Source organism: Octodon degus, unplaced genomic scaffold, assembly GCF_000260255.1.
Source record: "Octodon degus isolate 3935 unplaced genomic scaffold, OctDeg1.0 scaffold00072, whole genome shotgun sequence".
Taxonomy (NCBI): domain Eukaryota; kingdom Metazoa; phylum Chordata; class Mammalia; order Rodentia; family Octodontidae; genus Octodon; species Octodon degus.
Window position 1 is genome coordinate 2903187 of NW_004524648.1, and position 20018 is coordinate 2923204.

Here is a 20018-nt window from a genome sequence, read left to right on the forward strand (position 1 = left end):
ATATATATAAAAGCAACTGTCCTCAGTCTCTGCAGTGAGCTCCTCCTCTACTCCGAAGGAACAAAAATTAAATGGGCTCAACAGTCAAGGGCCCACATGGGCCCAAGCAGTGGTTGAACTTTACCAAATGACTGCATAATGGTTCCTCAAACTCTGGCCTATGCCTGGGTATGACATCACCCACAGAGCAAAAACTACTATGAATCGGCTTCTAAGCCATTATTATTATATTCCAAAAATTAGTCCCTGATCTATGCCCCTGTTAGAGATGCCAAATCTGTGCAAGGACTGAACCTCTGTGCAAGGACTGAACCCCCATCTGGACCCACACCCCCACCTGGTATCCAACATTCTAGACTTTCCCTCTTGGAAGACCTACATAAGATTTTACAGAGGTCGAGCTGTGTAGAATATCTTCTAGTACTTGTCTGTACTTGTTCGGGGTGGAGAGAGGTGTTTCCCACTAGAACAGGAAAAAGCCACTGAGGTCTGGAGAGTATTACTAGGAGAGATTATCCCTAGATATGGGCTGCCCCTAACCATAGGCAGCAATAATGGACCTACACTGGTGGCAGAAATAACCCAAAAGTTGACTTAAAAAATTAAAAATTACATGGAACTTACAAACAGCATCGAGGGCACAAAGCTCTGGAAATTTTAAAAGAATGAGCAGGACTTTAAAGTCAATACTGACTAAATATCACCAAGAAACTCAGGCGCCATGGGTAGATTTGCTTCCCATGGCCTTTCCCAAGGTCCAAAGCTCAGCAGGACCCACAGGATATACGCCCTTCGAAGTCCTGTATGGGAGAGCCCCACTCATGATCAGGGGTCTCCAGGGAGATTTACATCAGCTAGGTAACATCTCTCTGCAGGAACTACTTAAAACAGTCAGGAAAAACCTTTTCTCAAATACATGAGAATATAGCTGAAAGGCTAGTCACCCCCACAGGGACCCTACACACATTTTCAATCCAGGGGACCTAGTGTGGAGGATTAGAAAAACGAGCCCCTACAATCCACCTAGAGGGACCCCTACTTATTTTGACTGCTCCCACAGCAATAAAGGCTTCCTAGTCAGCTGTGGACCCATCACGGTCAGATCAAGAAGCTCGTCTAGATGACTGCTGGGAAGCCCACTTGGATGAATCGACTGCCCTGAAGACAACCCTGAGGAGAGGACACACTCAGAGCCCTGCTCCCATCACTCGGGAAGCTGACAGTCTATGCACAGCTGAAGCCGGATAGACACCACACCCCTGAGCACCTGCCCTAATTAATTCATGCCAGTCCCCTTCCTCTTATTAATCTCAATACTCATTCTGGGGTTCTAGGCTGTGTCCCTATAAGACTGGAAAGCTCCAAAGGGGGTCACTTTTATTCTCTTCTACACTGCCTGTCACAGGGTCAGAATGACTGCCATTTCTATCCTGTGCCTGTTCCTGCTCAGGCTACTTAGCCTCCACACTTGCCAAACAGACTCGGGACACTGGGGGCTCCAAACCAACTGTATGGCATGACCTCATAGTGATTTTCAACTGGACCAGATGGGACCCCCCCCCAACCTAAACTGTATCATTTTCTTGGGTTGTTGTTATCAAGTAGGTTTATTTTCATTTTCCACTCATGAACTTTCCCATTCCTGCTTTCCTAACCTTCCTTCCCCCCTTTCGCTGTCCCCCTGGTTGCCTGGCGCTCCTCACTGTGAGCTCCTCCCCAGGCAGCATCCTACACAGTACACATATTCCTTTCTTCCCTCTCAGCACTTTGCCCTTGGTTTCATCCCCTAGAACTGGAAAGTTCTAGCCTTAGGCCTACGCCAGAGGTCCTTGTCCTGATCCCTGCATGTTAGAGGATGCTGCTCTTGCTATGTCCCTCTCCACGGGGACATAGAGGGCCAAGAGCACACCTGACCTCTTCCCGCCAGGAGGCCATGCTATCCTTTAAGGCCACATTCTCAGACTCTGAGAACCCAATAGCCCAGGCCCCCAATAGTTGTGTTCAGCACATGGGTCCTTTGTGGGCAGCTGTGGTCCTAAGATGCGCACCCAGGTGACCAAGGGGTAGCTGTAGAGTTTGGCAGTGTGGACTGGGTGTCCTCATGCATGTGCGGAAGGCCCCTGTGGTATGGGAGGGAGCTAAGATGGGAGGACGAGGGAACCAAGTGTGGGCCAATGGCTGACCCTCTGCATGTCACCACGTCTGGAAGAGAAGCTAAGAAATCTAAGAATTTTAAATTTGCACCCAACTTTCCAGGTTATGGTTATGATAGAAGACTAGAGCACCCTTTGGTAAGTTTCCATTTGAACTCTTGCCCTGGCAAGTATAAGGGGCAGTCCTGGACTTTCTGCCTTCCACAAGGGTATGTGAGGTCTTGATAAGTGATCCTCATGAGACATAGCAACTTAACCCAAGGGAGAGCTATCTTTTTTTTTGGTCTTTCTGAGACAGAGTTTTGCTACACACTTCAGGCTGGCCCTGAACTCACTTTGTAGCTGAGGCTGGCCTCACACCCACAGTGATCCTTCTGTCGCAGCCTCTCAAGTGCTGGGACTACAGGCAGGAGCCACCATGCCAGGCTTGGGAGAACTATCTTGTGCAGAGCATAGCAAACACTGTGGCAGATGAGTGGTATTAAAGAGTTTTTGATAGCCCTACCAGGTGAGTAGGTGTTTCACCTGCCTTGGCCAAGGTGGTCCTGGCCAGAGAGTCAGTCTTCCTGCCATGTGTAGAAGACCACAGCAAACTGCCTTATGCAGACCAATTCAAACCAACAACCCAGGTTGGGTTACCTGTGCCTTTTTCACAGGATGCAAAGATTTAAAATGGAAATGAGAGTATAGATGGGAATGAGAGCATCTCTGAAAATGATTTTTCTGGTTAACTAAAAGAAGGGGAACTGAAAGGGAAATTAAAATTTTAAATAAAGCCTGCCAAGAATGCCCACCAAAACCAAATGGACATGTCCAGAAAAGCCTGATAACAGGACATTTCCTCCTTTGCGTAACCCATGCTTATTTAACTGATGGCCTTGTAATGTAACTTGAGATGTTTAAACTTCCTTAGCAACCCATGATGTCACCCAGCCCTCCAATCACAATATGCCAAATCTGCCTTTCTACCTCCCCACTTGCTCTTCCTCCCCTGTGGTGTGGGAGGGAGCTAGGGTAGGAGGATGAAGGAGAATGGGTGTGGGCCAGTGCCTGGCCCTCTCCAAGCCACCAACTGTGGCAGAAAAGCTAAGAAATCTATGAACTCTAGATTTGAACCCAGCTTCCAGGGGTCATGGGTGGGGCTCCCACTCTTCGGGAGAGAAATCTCAGTCAGGCCCACAGCTGTAATAAACTGCTTTCTAAACCTCAGTGCCATTTCTTTCCCTGTTTGGTCTGTTGTCCATAGTACTTTGATTTCACTGTTGCACAGTCTACTCTCATTTATGTTAAAAGTATGAGCCCTCACAAGATGCCAGAGAGCAGTGCAGAAGGCTCCACACTGAAGCCTAGTTCTCCTGACAGGTAAGTGCATAGTAGTCATTTTCAACAGAGGCAGAATGTTCCAGAGACACAAGCTGCAAGCAAGGCCCTTTCCCTTCCATACATTTAAGGGCACCAAGAAGCTCAGCTGAGGCATGTACTCCAAGCCTGACTGAGGAGCTGCCCCTGCTTGTAGCCAGAGGACCACCTGAGGCCAGTGGCTTCCCACATACATTGAGCACAGTCCAGTGACCCTAGTGACAAGTCAGAGCCAGCCCCTAGAACCCAACTAGCTCCAAAGCTCTTCTGACAGAACAGCAAATGCCTGCGACGTGCGTGGCTCCTGACCCATGCCTATGGCAGACAGCAGTTACTAAACACAAGTGCTTCTCCTCCTGCTGAGAACACAGTCCCAGGACACTTCTCAACACACTGTTCCAGGAACAAGCCACCACCAGACTGAAACGACAGCATGACAACAAAGGCACTTGCTGTCTCTCAAGTCCACCTTGGGTGGCCCACCTGGGAACGAGGTACCCACAGGCTTCTGGGCTTACAGTAAGAAGCCATCACCAGGAGGAGTAAATCACCACCTTGGGGCACATTTTTCAAACCAATGCTGAACCGGAGTTACAAAAGGCCAAGTACATGCAGACCGAAAACCTGAGTGAGAAGGACTCTGTCTCAACTGGTACCACACAATCTCATGTCCCCCAAGTCAGGTGCCCTAGACCTTTACCTGGATCTGTCCTTTGCCCATGATCTTATCCACGATCTCATTGTTGTCCTTGTTGACCTTGGTCTTGTCATAGCACTTCTCATAGCACAGGATCCTCAGGGACTGAGAGCCCTCCAGCTCAATCTCAAATTCCTGGAGAAAGACAGAACAAAAGGTCTTAAATCCCTAAAGCCAAGCAGCTTCCCAGCAGGTCTGGACATCAGGTTGCAAGGCTGGGGTCATGAGGAGTGCATCACAAGACATGGAAGAGCATCCTCACTTTCTGGAGTTCCCAGAGGCCTCCAGATCACCAAGGTGGTGGAGTTTAGGGGACTGAGCTGAAACCCTAGTGTCTGACACTTGCTGACACAAACACTCATCTCAAACCCAATGGACAGAGTGTTGTAGGTTCAAGGTAGGGGCAATGGAGCTGGTCCAATCAATAGTAATATCAAGAACAAAGGAAGTAGGATAGGATGGGCATGCTTGGCAACAACAAGAATTTTTGTGGGGACACCAGTCCCCTCCACTCACCTCATCCCACTTGGGTTCCGTTGTGTCCCGAAACACCCTGGTTTTAGCTTTGCTGACAAAATAGCCAAAAGAATCCACCTCCAGAGTACAGTACAGGTCTGCAGAGGGAAGGACAGATGGAGACACACCAAGTAAGGCCTGAGAGGAATGGGACTGGGGTGTGGGGGGGGGGGGCTATGAAGGCCTCAGGAGGAAGGGGGACAATGCCTCTGACCTTCCCAATGTCCCCTATAGGAATGCTCTAGGAGAGCCTGGGTATTGGTGTTGGAAGGCATGGGGCCTACTGCACCCCCATGTGATCCTGTCAAGTGCCCTGAGCTCACAGAACCCCAGCTTCCTGATGTGTTAAGTGGAGCACCATCAGTGACCACAGCGGGGCGCCAGGGACCAGAGCAGCTAATGAGCCTGCATAGGCTTTGAATGTGCCAGGGCACTGTCCACACACTGGCTGTGTTCTTGTTTTCACAGAACACAGGTACAGAATAGGCATGCTGTAAATTAACGGCGTTATTCAGCATTTCTGAGCTCTTAGTCATCAGAGGCTAAAGGAGACCTGGTTCCTACATTCAAAGAACTCACAGGGGGAGCAGCAGATTATAAGCAGCTGAACAGCATGCCAGGTGCTGTAAGCAGGGCTCACTCTGAGTATGACATGGACACAGGGGGGAGGCCAGTTCACCCCAGGAACTCAGGGCAGCACCCCAAGAATGCTGACTCAATGACTACTTGCAGGCCAATCATGTAACCTCTGTGAGAAGCCCACAGGAAGACAGGTGAGGCAGATCTCACTTGCCAGAGGAAAAGAAGGGATGGGAAGGGACAGACTGAGAGAGGAGTCAGAAGCTCTAGGTTTTTCTGACCCTGTGTGATGTGCAGTCCTTCCATCTCTCAGTGACTCAGCTTCCTTACGTGGCAAGTGGACAGAAACTATAAGCTCTCTTGCTGATTCACACATTCCCATTGGATATAAAGTAGATGAAAAGTGTAACTGGGTCGGGCGCTGTAGCTCGTGGTACAGTGGCCGCCTAGCATGGTCAAGAGCTTGGGTTCAATCCCTAGGACCACATTTTAGGTTTTTTTTTTTAAAGGGTAATCTTGTATTTTATGAAATGTTAAAAAACAAGCCAGACATGGTGGTGTATTTGGAAGAGACCCCAGCATTTGGGAGGCTGAGGCAGGAGAACTGCTGCAGATTCAAGGCCACCCTGGGTTACACAGGGAGTTCAAGGCCAGCCTGGGCTACATAGAGAAACGTTTTTTTAAAAAAAGCTAAAAACAGACTTAGTGCTGCTAAACTCTATAGCACTAGTAGCCTACAGGTTTAGGAGATGATGATAAAGGAAAGACAGGAAGGGTCTGTGACGGCACTGCACACAGATAGGTTTAAGTTCACTCTCAGTATTAACGTGTGTGACTGCCTTTTATGGAGAAAGAAGCTGAGGTCCAAAAAGGTTAAGAAACTTGTCCAAGGTCACACAGCTTGCAGTTGGCAGATGTGGGACTGCAGTCCAGGTGTTTGCACTTCCAGGGTTTCAGAGTCCTGGAGGGAAGGCTTGGGGAAGAGTAGATCTTTTGGCCAAAGGGCAGAAGTGATTCCCCTGCCAGGAGAAGTTGCTTCCTAGCCTCTGGGGGATGATCCCACAATTCAAAGCATGCTGCCAGGGCCCAGCCTGCACAGAGCAGAACTGGAGGGCAGGGTGACAATGGGCTCATAGGGACTTTCTGTGACATATGACCACAGCCCACCCAGTCTCCTCCTAGGGCCGGCAGTCAGAGGCACTTACTGGCTGATTGTTTAAACCCCTTGGCAGAGTGGACAATGACATGAAGGAAGCCATAGAGTCCTGGAGACTCGTCGTCTGCAAAAGAGAAAAGCCCCCAGAGTAGGGGGTGGTGAGCAGCTCACCCCCTTTCTACCCGAGGGTGGTGCAAAGTCAGAGTGAGAGGAAGCCTGAGCCCTGGTCCAACAGCACCACCTGGTGGCTGGCGGAGAACATCTCCAAAGCCCCCTGCTTCTTGCAGGGTGGGGCGACCAGGGAGGGTGAGGACCTTCTTTCCTCTGCACCCCATAAGCACCAGGAGTCCTGGGCCAGACATGTGGTACCTTTCCCAGGAGTTCTTTCCCTTCCTCTGAACTATGCCCCTCCCCCCGCCGCCAACTTTCCAAAGTGAAAACTAACCTAAGTCTTTCCATGCTAATAGGAGGCTTAGCACTGCACACTGCTTGAGATGACCCTGATATGCTGAGGGGAGTTCATCTTAAAACTCACATTCACAGAGTGCTTCCTTCCCATCACAACAGGCGGCCAGAATTCACTTGCTCTGGGCCAGTTTCCAGCCCTGATGACAGTTCTGGCTCAAAAACTCCCCGAGGCTGCTTGGCTTACCAAATGGCCTCCAAACTCCTTTGCTTACCATTCAAAACCTGCCAAGACTGGGTTCCTGGAAACTTCTGGCCTTATTTCTCATCTACAACGATAACCTAACTACACCTCCCCCACAAGCAAAAGCCGCCCTTTGCTTCCGTTATCTGATGACCTCATGGACTCCACGTGATTCTGGCCCCCAATACTGCCAGGTTCTTTTCTCAAGCCAGAGGGGAATGAGGAGAGCCCAGGGGCCACCTGGGGACTCAACAGAGAGTTAGATCTCTGTGTGCCTGGCAATATCGTAGTCCCAGCCTAGTGAGCAGAGATCAGCCACTGGCAGCCACGTGTCTGGCCAGGGGTTCACATCAGTGCCCGCAGGTCGGGCAACTCGGCTCCAGATCTTACCATCTTTATTGCTGGTGACAGGAATGTTGTGGACAGTCCTAAGCTTGAAACAGGATCCAGTGAGCACCTGGAGCTCTACGGAGCTCAGGACGAAGGCCTGGAGATCTATAAGAGGAGCCAGGAGGAGGAAGCATCAGCACAGGTCTACTAGGACCTGCTGCTTCTCCTTGGGGACGGCTTAGGAAAACAGCTTAGTTCTAAGCTCAGGGTTGGTCCTCAGGACAGGGTATGACTTGTGACATTCTTACGGACACAGTTGTCGGTGCTGTCAATGGAATAAAAGGAGAATCTAAGTGAAGAGGCTTGTGTGTGTTTTGGGGACAGTGAAAGCCAAGAGCCAGGAAGGACAATACACACCCTCAGCTCTGGGTCCAGTCCTATCGCTAACTCAGCATATGCCATGAGCAAATCACTTAAATTCTTTGGGCTTCAATTCATCAGTAACACCAATTAAGAGTCACTTCTCCTGGCATCTTACATGGTGGCCAAGAGGGCTGAAGAAGAGATTTGAACATGAAGATGTTTGGATGTGTCAAAGGCCCAGCCCTGCCACAGACACCCTCCAACCAGCACAGGACAGGGCAGGACTTTACCCTTCTTTTGTAGTTTCTGAATTGCTTCTCTCCACTCTGACCTCTCATAGTCCGAGGACAATAAGAACAGGTAGCTCTGAAGAGAGGAGAGGAGAATTTAGTGGGGTGACCATGATTAGGCCAAGCATATTCCCAGACTGTGGGGCCCCCAATAAAACTCTTCACTACCCAGACACCATTAAGCTTGGAGGCTCCTGGGATTGGGAAGGGGGTTCCCCTTCTGAGAAACCAGGTAACAATGTGACAGTGCTCGTGATGACTAAGAGAGGGCCCTTGTTTTACACCAGGGCTGGAACCATGGCAGCCACTTTGGGAAGTGGAGGTCCAAGTCTCTGTTTCCCCTAGGTCAGGGCCAAAAGCCATGATAAATGGGCAGCCTTGGACTAAGGAAAAGGGCAGGATTTGTTCTATCCCCACCCTTCCTGACCTTTCCATTCCGATTGTGGATCCGAAATGGGATGGTCGGGGAATTGAGCAGCAACAAGAACTCATTCTCAAACATCTTCTTTTTGAGGCGCTCAATGGCCCGGCTCTGCCCTTTGTTGGCTTTCTGTGGGGGACAAAGCACAGATGGTTTCTTCACAATCAGACCTCAACCTCTCACTCAGTAGCTCGAAGAACAATATCCTCCTGGGTTACTCATAGTCTTTTTTTATTTTTTACAACTCATGATATGCTCACATCTTAAAGAACCTGGCTAGGGGGCTGGTGAGATGGCTCAGTGGTCTAAAGCACCTACTTAGAACAAGCTAAGCCAAGCAAAGCACAGGGACCGCGGTTCAATCCCCAGCACCACATGCCAGCCAGCCCCGCCCCCTGGTGGGCTGAGCTGGACACACACACACACACACACACACACACACACACACACACAAAGAACCTGGCTAGGCAAGGAGAAGGCCAAATCAGAGCTTTTCTATGCAGATCAAGTAATCCCCAGCTGCACTCGCCAGCCGCTCCACAGCTACCTCTCACTCAATGGCCAGGGTTGGGGACCAGACATTGGGGATCAGACATTAGAGACCAGCGTGGGGCCCAGAGCCAGCCCTAAGCTGCCCCTCTCACCCTGCCTTGCTTCTCCCACAGCAACCCCAGTAACTCTGTGGCCCCCGCTTCTCCTTTCTGCCCAGCCCCACTGCTCCCTGCTGCGGCCCTGTGAGGTACGGTGGCCCCCTTCTCTTGAGCACTAGAAATAAATAAAAATCTTGTCTGTGGCATTAGCTTGTCTGCATCACTATTTGGTCACCTTCGTAAACTAAATCCTGGGAACAGTAGAGATGCCTGCTCGCCAAACCTCAGACACCTTTCTCAGGAAACCCAAGATGGCAGCCTGGCTGCAGAGCCTCCTGCAGCTGGGTTCCAGATTCCAAGCCCAGCCTGCTATCCTGCCCCTCTGGCCGCTGTCTCCAGCAGGCCACCCTTCTTGGCTAGATTAGACTTCGCCTCCGACTTGCCAGCAGTTTCCTATTTATAACAGTACCTCGGTTCACAGACTTAATTCATTCCATGATTCTGGAAAAGATGGCCATATTCATGTGCATCACCCAAGGTAGAGCTCACAAACAGAACCAAAATTTTGCCAAATGCCTCTGTTTGCAAACTAAACTATTTACAAACCGAAGCATTTGTGAACCGAGGCACCACCGTATTTCTTCCAGGATGTCCTCCCTTATAATAACTGTGTTGAGACTTTATGTCTTCATTCTTTTTTTTTTTTTTTTTAAATATTTATTTATTTTTATTCATTACATTTATTTATTGTGTGTTTGTGTGTGTGGCCAGCTCAGCCCACCAGGGGGCAGGGCTGGCTGGCATGTGGTGCTGGGGGATCGAACCGTGGTCCCTGTGCTTTGCCAAGCTTGTTTCAAGTAGGTGCTTTAGACCACTGAGCCATCTCTCCAGCCCATATGTCTTCATTCTGATGTAGGTTTTAAGCTCCTCAATCAGAATTAGACTGTTTTTTTTTTTTTTTTTTAAATTCACCGATCTGGCAAAATCGTGGTGATTGACCACATCCAGTATGGTGATGGTGTGGCCACCAGTGGCTCTCACACTGCTGGTGAACATCACCAGACACAACTTTTTTGGAGGTAAATCTGCCGGTTAAAAGCACACACCCTTTGCCCCAGCCACATCACTTGTAGGGAATCTCGAACAGAAATACAGCCAGTGATAGGCACGCCTGCCTGGCCTCCTAAGGGCTGAGGATCAGAAATAGCCTCGATACTCAAATCCATTGCTGTTGGGCTGGGAAGATAGCTCAGTGGCGTAAATGCCTGCCTGGCAAATGTGAGGTCGGGAGAGGGGAGGGGAGGGGAAGAGAGAAGAGAGATCCATTGCTATGCTGCAGAAGACTCAGAGCAGATCCAGAGAGCCCTAAGGTACAGGTAGATGAAAAGCTTATGAAGCTGCAAAACAACATATGTAGTCTTGTCTCATTTAAGGAAAAAAAAAAAAAATCACTCCCCCCCCCCATCAGCATAGAAAGAACACACCTCAAACTGTTACAAATAATGAGAGATGGGTAATAATCAGTTTTGCTCTATTTATTTCAGTATTACGAGCATGTCTTGTTACAATCAGTATTGCATTGGTTATTAGAAAAACTGCTCATTTTTTAAAACTTTTGGGCTGGGAGATAACTCAGTAGAGTAAGTGCTTGCCTGGCAAGCACAGGGTCCTGAGTTCAATCCCTGGTACTGCAAAAAATAAAAAAAATACTGTTATAAAAAAAAAAATAGCAGTGGCCAGAGACACAGCTCAGTACCTGCCTGGCAAGCACAAAGATGTGTGTGAGAATTTGATTCCTAGTCCCCCCAAAAAGCGGCATGGGAACAGAGCTCAGTGGGAGAGCCTGCTTGCCTAGCATATATGAGGCCCTGGGCTCCATCTCCAGCACAGCAGGCAGGCTGGCAAAGCAAGCAAAAAGGGGAGAGAGGAGAGAAGAGAGTGGAGAAGAGAGAACAGAGAAGAGAGAAGGGAGAAGGGAGAAGAGAGGGGAAGGGAGGGGAGGGGAGGGGAGAAGGGAAGGGAGGGGAAGAGGGAGGGGAGGAGGAAGAGGGAGAAGGGGGAGGGGGTGAAGGCAAGGCACTGACTGAGGAGCTGCCCCAGAAGAGCCTGGAATTTTCACCACATCCTTGTCACTGCAGCACATCTCTGGGATCACAGCTGTCCCTGTGGCCACCATTGGTGCCATCTCTATGAGCCCCATCCCCACTCTACTGATGTCCACTGTGGGCCCCACTTCCACTGCCACCATCATCACCTGTTCCCCCACTCAAAGGGGGGAAGGGAAGGACATGGGGAGGGGAGGGGAGGAGAATAGAGAGAAAAGAGATCTCTGTTTCTTCAGTGACTTGGGACCTCTTAACAGTGCTCCATATATTCTGCTTCCCAGGAAACTTCCATAGTTAGGCCCACTAAGTTCTAAGCAGCCACTCCTTGGCCCTCCCTCCACCTGCTCAGAGTTTACCTGCCTCAGTCAGGGGGTTCCTCTCAGCACTCATCCATCCCAGGGCTCCTACTCTTGTCCTACCTCCCCTACCAATCAGACCTCAAATCTTATAATCTCCTTTCCCTCCACTTTCTTCAGAAGACCTGGTTCAAAGACACCCAGGAAAACAATCCCAGGCTCAGCTGCTAGATTCTCCTCACCTCCTTCTGGATTTCACTCTTGAGGGCAGAGATCTTCATTTTCATGTCCTCCAGCTCATGGTCTGGGAAGGGGTGCACCTGGGGGCTGGCCTCAGACTCCTCAGGGGATGGAAACACTAAGTCAGCCAGGGGGATGTACCACTTACAGTCATACTGCTGGTGCTTCCTGCAAACAAGCCAAAGGAGACATGAGCCAGAGAGAAGCTGGCTCTTCAACCCAGAACTGCTGTGTGCAGAACCAAAACACCACCTAAGAGACATTTCCTGAAAACTTATCAAGGCAAAAATGGTCCCTTCCCTTAAGCAGCTTGATCAGTAGATACACACATCAAGCAATGAGAGCTGAATTCTGAATCAACCAGCAGGGAGGTCTCTGATGCTTCACTGTGTCAGTCTTCCCAGCATGACTGGAATTTTTACATATCCCAAATCACCTATGTATCAAGAAGAACGAAACCTCTCTGACTGGGCTCACATTACCCTATTCCCCGTCAAGACATCTCTTCTTCTACCCTATCTACACTAAGATTCATATTCACTATCCTTTATGATACGGATGGGATACAGGTGTTACTCTGAACTTTGTCAGTAAGGGTCACATGGTACTGAGTTGACAATTATAAAGCTCCATCCAAACCTAATGGGAAAGAGTATCATGGTTGATTAGTACTGTCTGGCATGGGCAGGACTGTAGGTGAGGCATGTATACTTTTATTATCTCTGCCTTACAACTTTCTCAAATGGGATCTAGTTCCAGGGAGTCAGGCCCATTATTGAAGCTCATAACGACCTCTCCTTCTGTGAGCTCCTCTATGGCTTGCGATCTGCACCTCTCATTTGGTCCCTCAGTGTCGCAGCGAGTGCGTAGTTTATCTCCTCCTAAATGGTACACACAGTACCCGGGAGGTGATGAGGTGAAAGAGGTGAGACAGTATGTGAATAAATTTTGAATAATCTTTTCTGCTGATGGCACAGAGCACTCCCGCTCCACTGAGACTGAGGAACAAGGAACTTTCAAGTTAGATTAAGGTTTAACTCCCATCTCCTCCACTTCTAGCATTGTAGCCTTGGGTAACTTATTTATCACCTCTAAAGCTTTTCCCTCACCTGTGAGATGGGAATAATAACAACCACTCTGTGGAGCTGTTGGGAAGATTACAAGTGACGTACCCTAGCACCTGCCGTGGTACCTGGCCTGGCATAGGCCCTCGGTAAATGGTTGCAGATTTAATGAATACTCACAGAATTGCACTTAGCAAAAATATAGATATCTAATAAAAGGAGAATTCTTAAGACAATGATGGCATATCTGCTTGTAACTTCACGTAGGAGAGTAAAATGGTTATGGAAATCAGGCAGCAACAGGGAAAGCGCTTATGATGTAAAATTTACCAAAAAAAGCAGCGCCCCAAATTCACTCTCATTATAACTATACAAAAAAAAACAACATTTAAAAAATGGTGAGAAAATATAGCTGTAGGGGCTGGAGAGATGGCTCAGTGGTCTAAAGCACCTACTTGGAACAAGCTTGGCAAAGCACAGGGACCGCGGTTCAATCCTCCAGCACCACATGCCAGCCAGCCGCGCCCCCTGTTGGGCTGAGCTGGCCACACACACACACACACACACACACACACACACAATAAATGTTAAAATTAAAAAAAAAATTAAAAAAAAAAAAAAAGAAAATATAGCTGTAAAAAACTAATGTTTGGGGCCAGGGAGATAGCTCAGCAGACTAAGCACCTGCCTGGCAAGCGCAAGGACCTGGATTCAATCCCCAGGACTGCATGCCGTGCCAGCCCTGTGCCAAGCCGGCCTCAGAAACTGGGCTTGGTGACACATGCCTGTAATCCCAGAGCTGGGGAGGCTGAGACAGGAAGATCACTATGAGTCTGAGCTGCATAGTGAGACCCTATACAAATAAACAAACAGATTAACAAAACAAAACAAAAACAACTAATGCTTATATGCAGGTGGGTTTGTTTCTTCTGCAATGGCCTCTTCTCTTTATAATTAATAGCATGATTTATTTTTGGATTAAAGCTACTATGTAATATAAAATTATTATTATTATTATTATTATTATTATTTATTTATTTATTTATTTATTTTTAGTCAGGGTCTCATTATGCAGTTCAGGCTGTCCTTGAACTCACTATGCAGCAAAGATGGGCCTTGAACTTTTGGCTATTCTTCTGCTTCAACTTCCCCAGTGTGGGGGTTACAGGTGTGTACCACCACACTCAGCTTTTTATAAAGGAGAGAAACACAGATTGCCCCAGGTTGTAGAAGGCTCCACAGGACTAGGGCCCGAGTCCTCCCACGGTGACCCTGAGCTCTCCTCCATACTCACCCCGCGGAGGCCTTCTTTAGCTTGGCGCACAGCAGGACATCTGTGAAGAGGAAGACGTGCCGCAGCTTCCGGGAGCTCTCTGACATTTCCACCAGGAAGCCGTCCTTCACCAGCTGCCGCGTCTGAAGGAGGTACAACCCCTAGCCTGCTCAGACTACACTGGGGTCACCATACTGTGGGGACAGTGGTGGGAGGGGCTGCATTGCCTTAGAGGCACTGACTGGAATTCTGGATTTGAATCCAGACTCTGCCACTTCTTGGCTCTGCTACCAGGCAAGTTCCCTGATCCTTACAAACTTCAGATATATTGCCTACACTAGAAGAGAATGTTGTCTGGCTCATGAAATAGGATTCATCAAGATGTGTATATGAAACACCCCGGCACACAATATGTAATCGACAAATGCTAGTTTTACATTGTCCCATCGCTCTCAACAGTGACACCCTGGATGGACTTCTCTAGAATAACCTGGTTTTTCCACCCTGTGCCATAACACCTTCCACTCTCAAAGCCTCTCCCAACTGAGCCTGAGAACTTGATCTAATTGCAGCCCAACCCTGACCTGCAGGTCCACGCAGCTCTGCCCATGCTACCTCTCAGTGCATTCTACAACTACCCCAACAGATGAGAGCGCCAGGGTTTCCCTCAGTGTGGCTATGGCAGTCCTGGGGCTGCCTCCCACACGGGCTCGGGGTGGTCAGGAGGCTTTTGCCGTACACAGGACTTCCTCCCTGCCACCCTCTGAGCCAGTGGGCTGCTCAGAGCTGCGCTACTTATCCCAGCCATCCCCGTGTGAACTATCTACCCTCTGACCTACATAGGCTGAAATATGTGGGTGAAACGTGTTGAAGGGATACAATTAAAACAACCTGAAAATGATGGGGCACTAAGCCTGCTAGAGAGCTTTCAGATATCCCTGGAGTAAAACAGACTGGTGACTTTCTAGGGTGTTGCAAACCAGGGCTGGAACTGCATACCCAGACAGCTCCACGCTCCATTTGTCACATTCAAGACCCTGTCCCTCATTATTTCTTTTCCCAGGAGACACTGGGTCCTGGTAAATGTAACAAAGGAACATAAACCTAGTCAGCCTTCTCTCCTAAATGCCACTTAATTACATCTATTGGACAGGAAGCCATCTATCTGGGCCAGACTGCTAACCCATGAGGGTCACTATCCCTGTGGTTCTTCACACTGTTTCTCCTCACCGAGCCACCCTTTCACCAAGGACCCCAGGGAGACTTCTGTGCCGAATCTAGGTGCCCATGTGAGACACTGCTGAGTGGCTTCAGCTATCTCTGGGGCCAGGGGTTCCTGCTGATGTCCGGCTCACTTGCTAGTCTCTGCCCACCTGCCATGCAGGTTGCTCAAAAGCAGCTCAGGGTTCTTACTCTCTCAGGCTCCAGAGGGACCCCCGAGAGTATCACACTGGCCGGAGGGCATGTTTGCATCCAAGAATGAGGAACCCAAGGCCTTGCTTCCCTTGGGTGGGCAATGAGATAAGTAGCTTGTAGCCAGATAGCCCCAGATACAGAACCCACTTCGATGCTTAGGGCTCAAAGACCTCATGGCAGACTGGATTCTCCACACTCAGTTTACTCTTCTGCTTCCCTGGGTATTATGGCTTAGATTAAAAAAAATTCTCCTTAAATCCCCATGTACTCATAGGCAGAGCTTTTGGAAGGTCGCTAAATCACAGGGGCCATGGAGCTGACTTGTTGGGAGGTGGGGTCTGGTTGGAAGAGGTGGGTTACTAAGAGCGTAACAGAATCCTCTGTCTGCCCCTGGGCGCTTCTCTTCTCTCTGCTTTCTTGGCTGCCACAGTATGAGCAGCTTTCCCCCACCCAGGCCCGTCCACCACGCCACCTCTGCCTGCAGCCAGTTGACCATGTCAAGGACTGAAACTTCTGAAACAAAATAAACCTCTTTTCTCTTTAAGACGGGGGCATTAGGTATAGCATCTGGGTGACAAGAAAATGACTAAGATGTTGGGTTTTTTGTGAGGATTAATGAGACATTAGACTTGGAGCTCTTAACCTAGGCCCAGAAATGCCACAGGTCATCGGGTGACCAGGACTGCAGACCTCACTTTGGCAGTCCCCAGGGGATGAGGGGTAGAGAGGCCCAGGATGTTCATGTGAGGAGAACAGGGACAGGGGATCTGATCAGCCTTCTATTTCTCAGCCTGGATGGGAGGCAGGGGCACCAGCTTACCTCCCCCTTGGGGGTTGTGACTGCAGTCCGACGGGGGTCAATGTCCTCATTGATGCTGGACAGGAAGTTCTGGGAGATGCGGAGGGCATCCTGTAGCAGGGGGTAGTCTGGGTGGTCCACAGGTGTGTGCTTCAGCAGGTCCTGGGAAGGAAGGATTGGGGGAGGAGAGGCCAGTTCAATGAGGAAACAGTGGGGAGTGCTTGTTCCTAAAGAACAGAGTTCTGAGGGAGGATATCCAGGGATCCATACTATAATCTAGTCATGCCTATAAAATGTGACCTAAAAGTTAGGGTCAGAGAAGCTAGAGTGAAGACAGTGCTCCCCTTTATTCCTGGTGTAGTCATGATTCTTTGCTCTGATGGAGATGGCCAGGCAAAGCCTCACTGCATGAAGCAGCTGGGAACGACATCCCTCAATCCATCCCACAGCTGCTCCTTGGACACACAGACCACCTGGCAAGGGACAGGCAAGCCGGAAGTGCCTCCTAGGGAGCATTTGGCCAGATTATCAAGCTTAGTAGCCAATTTATATTTAGACCCTGGCTCTGTTGGCATGGTTACCACAGGCCAGCCAGGCATAGTGAGGGCTCAGGGACCCTCTGTCTGGCTTCCCGGATAGGCTATTTTCACTGACTCCAGTGCCCTCCCACCATATTCGTATGCCCTCGCTGGCCATTCAGGAGGCCTGACACTCACGTGTAGAACCAGAGTGCTCCGAGTGACCCGGTCTATGGGCTTGTAAAGCAGAGCTGTTAAGGAAGGCAAGGGAAGAAGGATGGTGAAACACAAGGAACAACTTAAGACCGGCTTTATTCCCTAAACCACATTGTTTCCCAACGTGAACACTCACTTGCAGGAAACCAAAGAGGGCTCTGAGGCAACCTGTGCCTCTACTCTTACTCCCAGAGCAAACCATGCAGCAGAACAGACTAAAGCAGAGTGCTGGCTGTCCAGGGCCCTCCCCACATCTGCCTCCACCCCTCTCCCTTCAGACATGACTTCTTTGAGGCCCATGCCCTGGCCTGGCCTGCCTCGGAGCAGTTCTCCTCTGCCTATCAATCCTCCAATCCCACTATAGATGGCCATACCCCAAAATGGTCCCGCACAATCTGCGCTCTACCCAGGCCTCTGGGATTGGGAAGAAGACATTTATTTTTCTAGGAACAGCTGTTCTGCCATGCCTATGGTTCTCATACTCCTTCAGTTAAAGGCCTAGCACTATCAGCTGGGAGTAGCATGGTTCATTCTGGCCCGCTCATCTCTATTATGAAAATCTGCTTCTTGCTATATTCCGTTCAACCTCCAGAAAGAACAGGACCAGCTGGATGGCCAGGAAGCAGGCCTGATCTCTACAGAAAGTCTCTGCCCTCAAACCCTTGGCCTCCTGAGGAGCGCGGACTTCCTGGAGGAATTCAGGTAGGCCATGCAGAGGGACATACCAGAAGGGCTAGGAAAATGCAAGCTTAGCTGGGATCCCAGGTACCACACCCCTCCAGACCTAGACACCAAATGAGGATTGCTGGGATTCAACAGGGACAGGTGCAGGAAGCAGCTGGCAGCCCAACCCTTCCAAACATCTTTCCAGCAAGCAGCTGTGTCCACCCCTCCCAATGTGGCAGGTCAGCATTGGTCTTGCACCTGGATTCCCTAGTGGAAGGGGTCATGACCTCTGGCTTCCTGCCATAGGACAGTAAGAGGCCTTGAGAAGGAGAACCCAACCTGGGAGACCCATAGGACCAGATTATAATAGATCTCTGAGCTCATGTCTTAGCCAGCCCCCAAAGCAGAGCCCCTGAAGCCCTAGATACAAATACCTGTGAATTATGAAACGGACACTTCAGGGCACACTCTGCTGACTATGGAGAAGATGTGGTCTCAGCAGTGTGCCCAGAGTCTTATCTGTAGTCTTTGCTTGGCTGCCCATTAGGATCACTGGGGGAGCTCTTAAAAGAAACAGATGTCCCCACCTCCTCCCATCCTACCCCATTAGCTAAACCCAAAACTCTGCAGGGTGAAACCAGGATAGCAGCATTTCTTTTCTCTTGCTTTTCTTTTCTTTTTTTTTTTTAACTGGGGATCAAACCCGGGACCTTAATTTGCCAGGCAGACACTTATGCCACTGAACAGCATTTTCAAAAAGCTCCTTTGTTGATTCTGATACATAGCAATGGTTGAAAACACTGCTTTATGCAAACACACCCTCTGTGAACACACCCTTTTCTATCTAGTAATCCTTAGAGACTTTCATGGGACACAGAAGCTGAAAGAGGTATGACCAGGTTTGGGATATTGTGGGACAGTGAGGGTAGAGCTGTCATCAGCTCATGGGGGGCCCTTTCCGAGGCCATTTACGGCACTCACCCACCTGTGGCTCAGCCCATCTCCAGGGGAAATTCACCCAGGATAACCCTAGAGACCTATCAGGCAGCACAAGGTCAAAAGACATCTGCCAGGGTGGGCCCTGGAGTCCCAGCCCCCAGGAAAGCTGACACTGCACTGTCAGCTCCTCCAGCCCTCTCTCAGGTCCCCGGAGGAAGAGGTTTCTGACTAAGCTCAGAGATCTGCACAAATGTCGGGTTGGGTTTCAGAGGGGTTATTAATACGCCTGCAGTCACCTCAAGAGTCCACCTGATGGGAGTGGGGGCTGAGTCCTGCAGCCCCAGCCTTGGCAGAATACGAAGAGTGCAGCTGGAAGGAAAAATGGGGAAAGGAAAGGACAGGGAGAGGCCCTAGGGTGGGTTGATACAAGGGAACCAGAAGAGTAGCCCCCAGGGCTTGAGCTTTCCTGCCTCTGCGTGCCTGCTCTCTCTGTAGATTCAGGGTGGCCATCCTGTCCTTGGCCAGTCCACCGCCTGCTGCACCCACTTCACCCACTGTCCCCCTCCTCCTATGTCGTCCTGCCTGGCACCTGCCATCTGACAGCTGCCACACTTGTCTCTCTGCCTCTTCCAGGAAGTCTTCCCTGACCAGTACCTGTGCAAATAATACCTGCAGCGGCCGTTAAGGGAAAGCCATCTTTCCAAGAACTCTCCTATAGGTCACTGACCTTTTATAGGACCACTGCCAATAGCAAGCTGGTTGTTTTCCAGTTTGCTGGGGATATACTCTGTCCCCAAGCAAAATGGTGCAGGAGCCTGCAGTGTCTGGGACATGATACAGAGCTCTGTGACCACAGCATTAAGTTAACGGTGCTATGCATGTTGTACTCTGTGATTAAAAAGAAGTGATTTTCACTAGTTCCATTTTATAGATGATGAAACTGAGGCAGAGACATTATATAACTTGCTCACAGTCACAAATTCATAAGTGGTAGCTGATTTTGAATTTTGGTTCACTCATGCTCTTAACACTGAGCAGACTTCTTTAGGAGAGGCAACTTCTATAAAAGGTCAGTGACTTATAGGGGAGTTCTGGGAAAGACGGAGGGCCTTTCCTTAAGGGCCAGCTCCACCCTTCCCCATTCTCTGTTCTGAAGCTGACTTCAAAGTTGGCATTGTAGGGACCAGAGGAATCCCAAACTCTGGGCCTTGGATCACTAAGACTAAGTTTCCAAGGGCTGGGGAGATGGTTCAGTAGAATAAGAGCTTCCCTGGCAAGCTCAAGGGCCTGAGTTCAATCCCCGGTTCTGCCAAAAACACAAACACAAACAACAACAAGACTAAGTTTCCTTTTGGGGAGTGTTGACCTCTCCTTTCCTTTTAG

General features: G+C 49.5%; 1 protein-coding gene across 4 annotated transcripts in view; it reads right to left on the reverse strand.

Moving 5' to 3' along the window:
* Nucleotides 1–20018, reverse strand: part of Abr (active BCR-related) — a 215560-nt gene that overhangs the window by 40016 nt on the left and 155526 nt on the right. For all 4 annotated transcript variants that reach the window (XM_023720040.1, XM_004635365.2, XM_012515638.2 and 1 more), the window contains 10 exons: nucleotides 17013–17065; nucleotides 16318–16458; nucleotides 14103–14224; nucleotides 11747–11912; nucleotides 8520–8642; nucleotides 8093–8168; nucleotides 7500–7604; nucleotides 6510–6584; nucleotides 4726–4823; nucleotides 4213–4344 (listed from right to left, as the gene is read on the reverse strand). In XM_023720040.1, coding sequence (XP_023575808.1) covers nucleotides 4213–4344; nucleotides 4726–4823; nucleotides 6510–6584; nucleotides 7500–7604; nucleotides 8093–8168; nucleotides 8520–8642; nucleotides 11747–11912; nucleotides 14103–14224; nucleotides 16318–16458; nucleotides 17013–17065 — 1091 coding nt within the window. The remainder of the gene's footprint in view (nucleotides 1–4212; nucleotides 4345–4725; nucleotides 4824–6509; nucleotides 6585–7499; nucleotides 7605–8092; nucleotides 8169–8519; nucleotides 8643–11746; nucleotides 11913–14102; nucleotides 14225–16317; nucleotides 16459–17012; nucleotides 17066–20018) is intronic.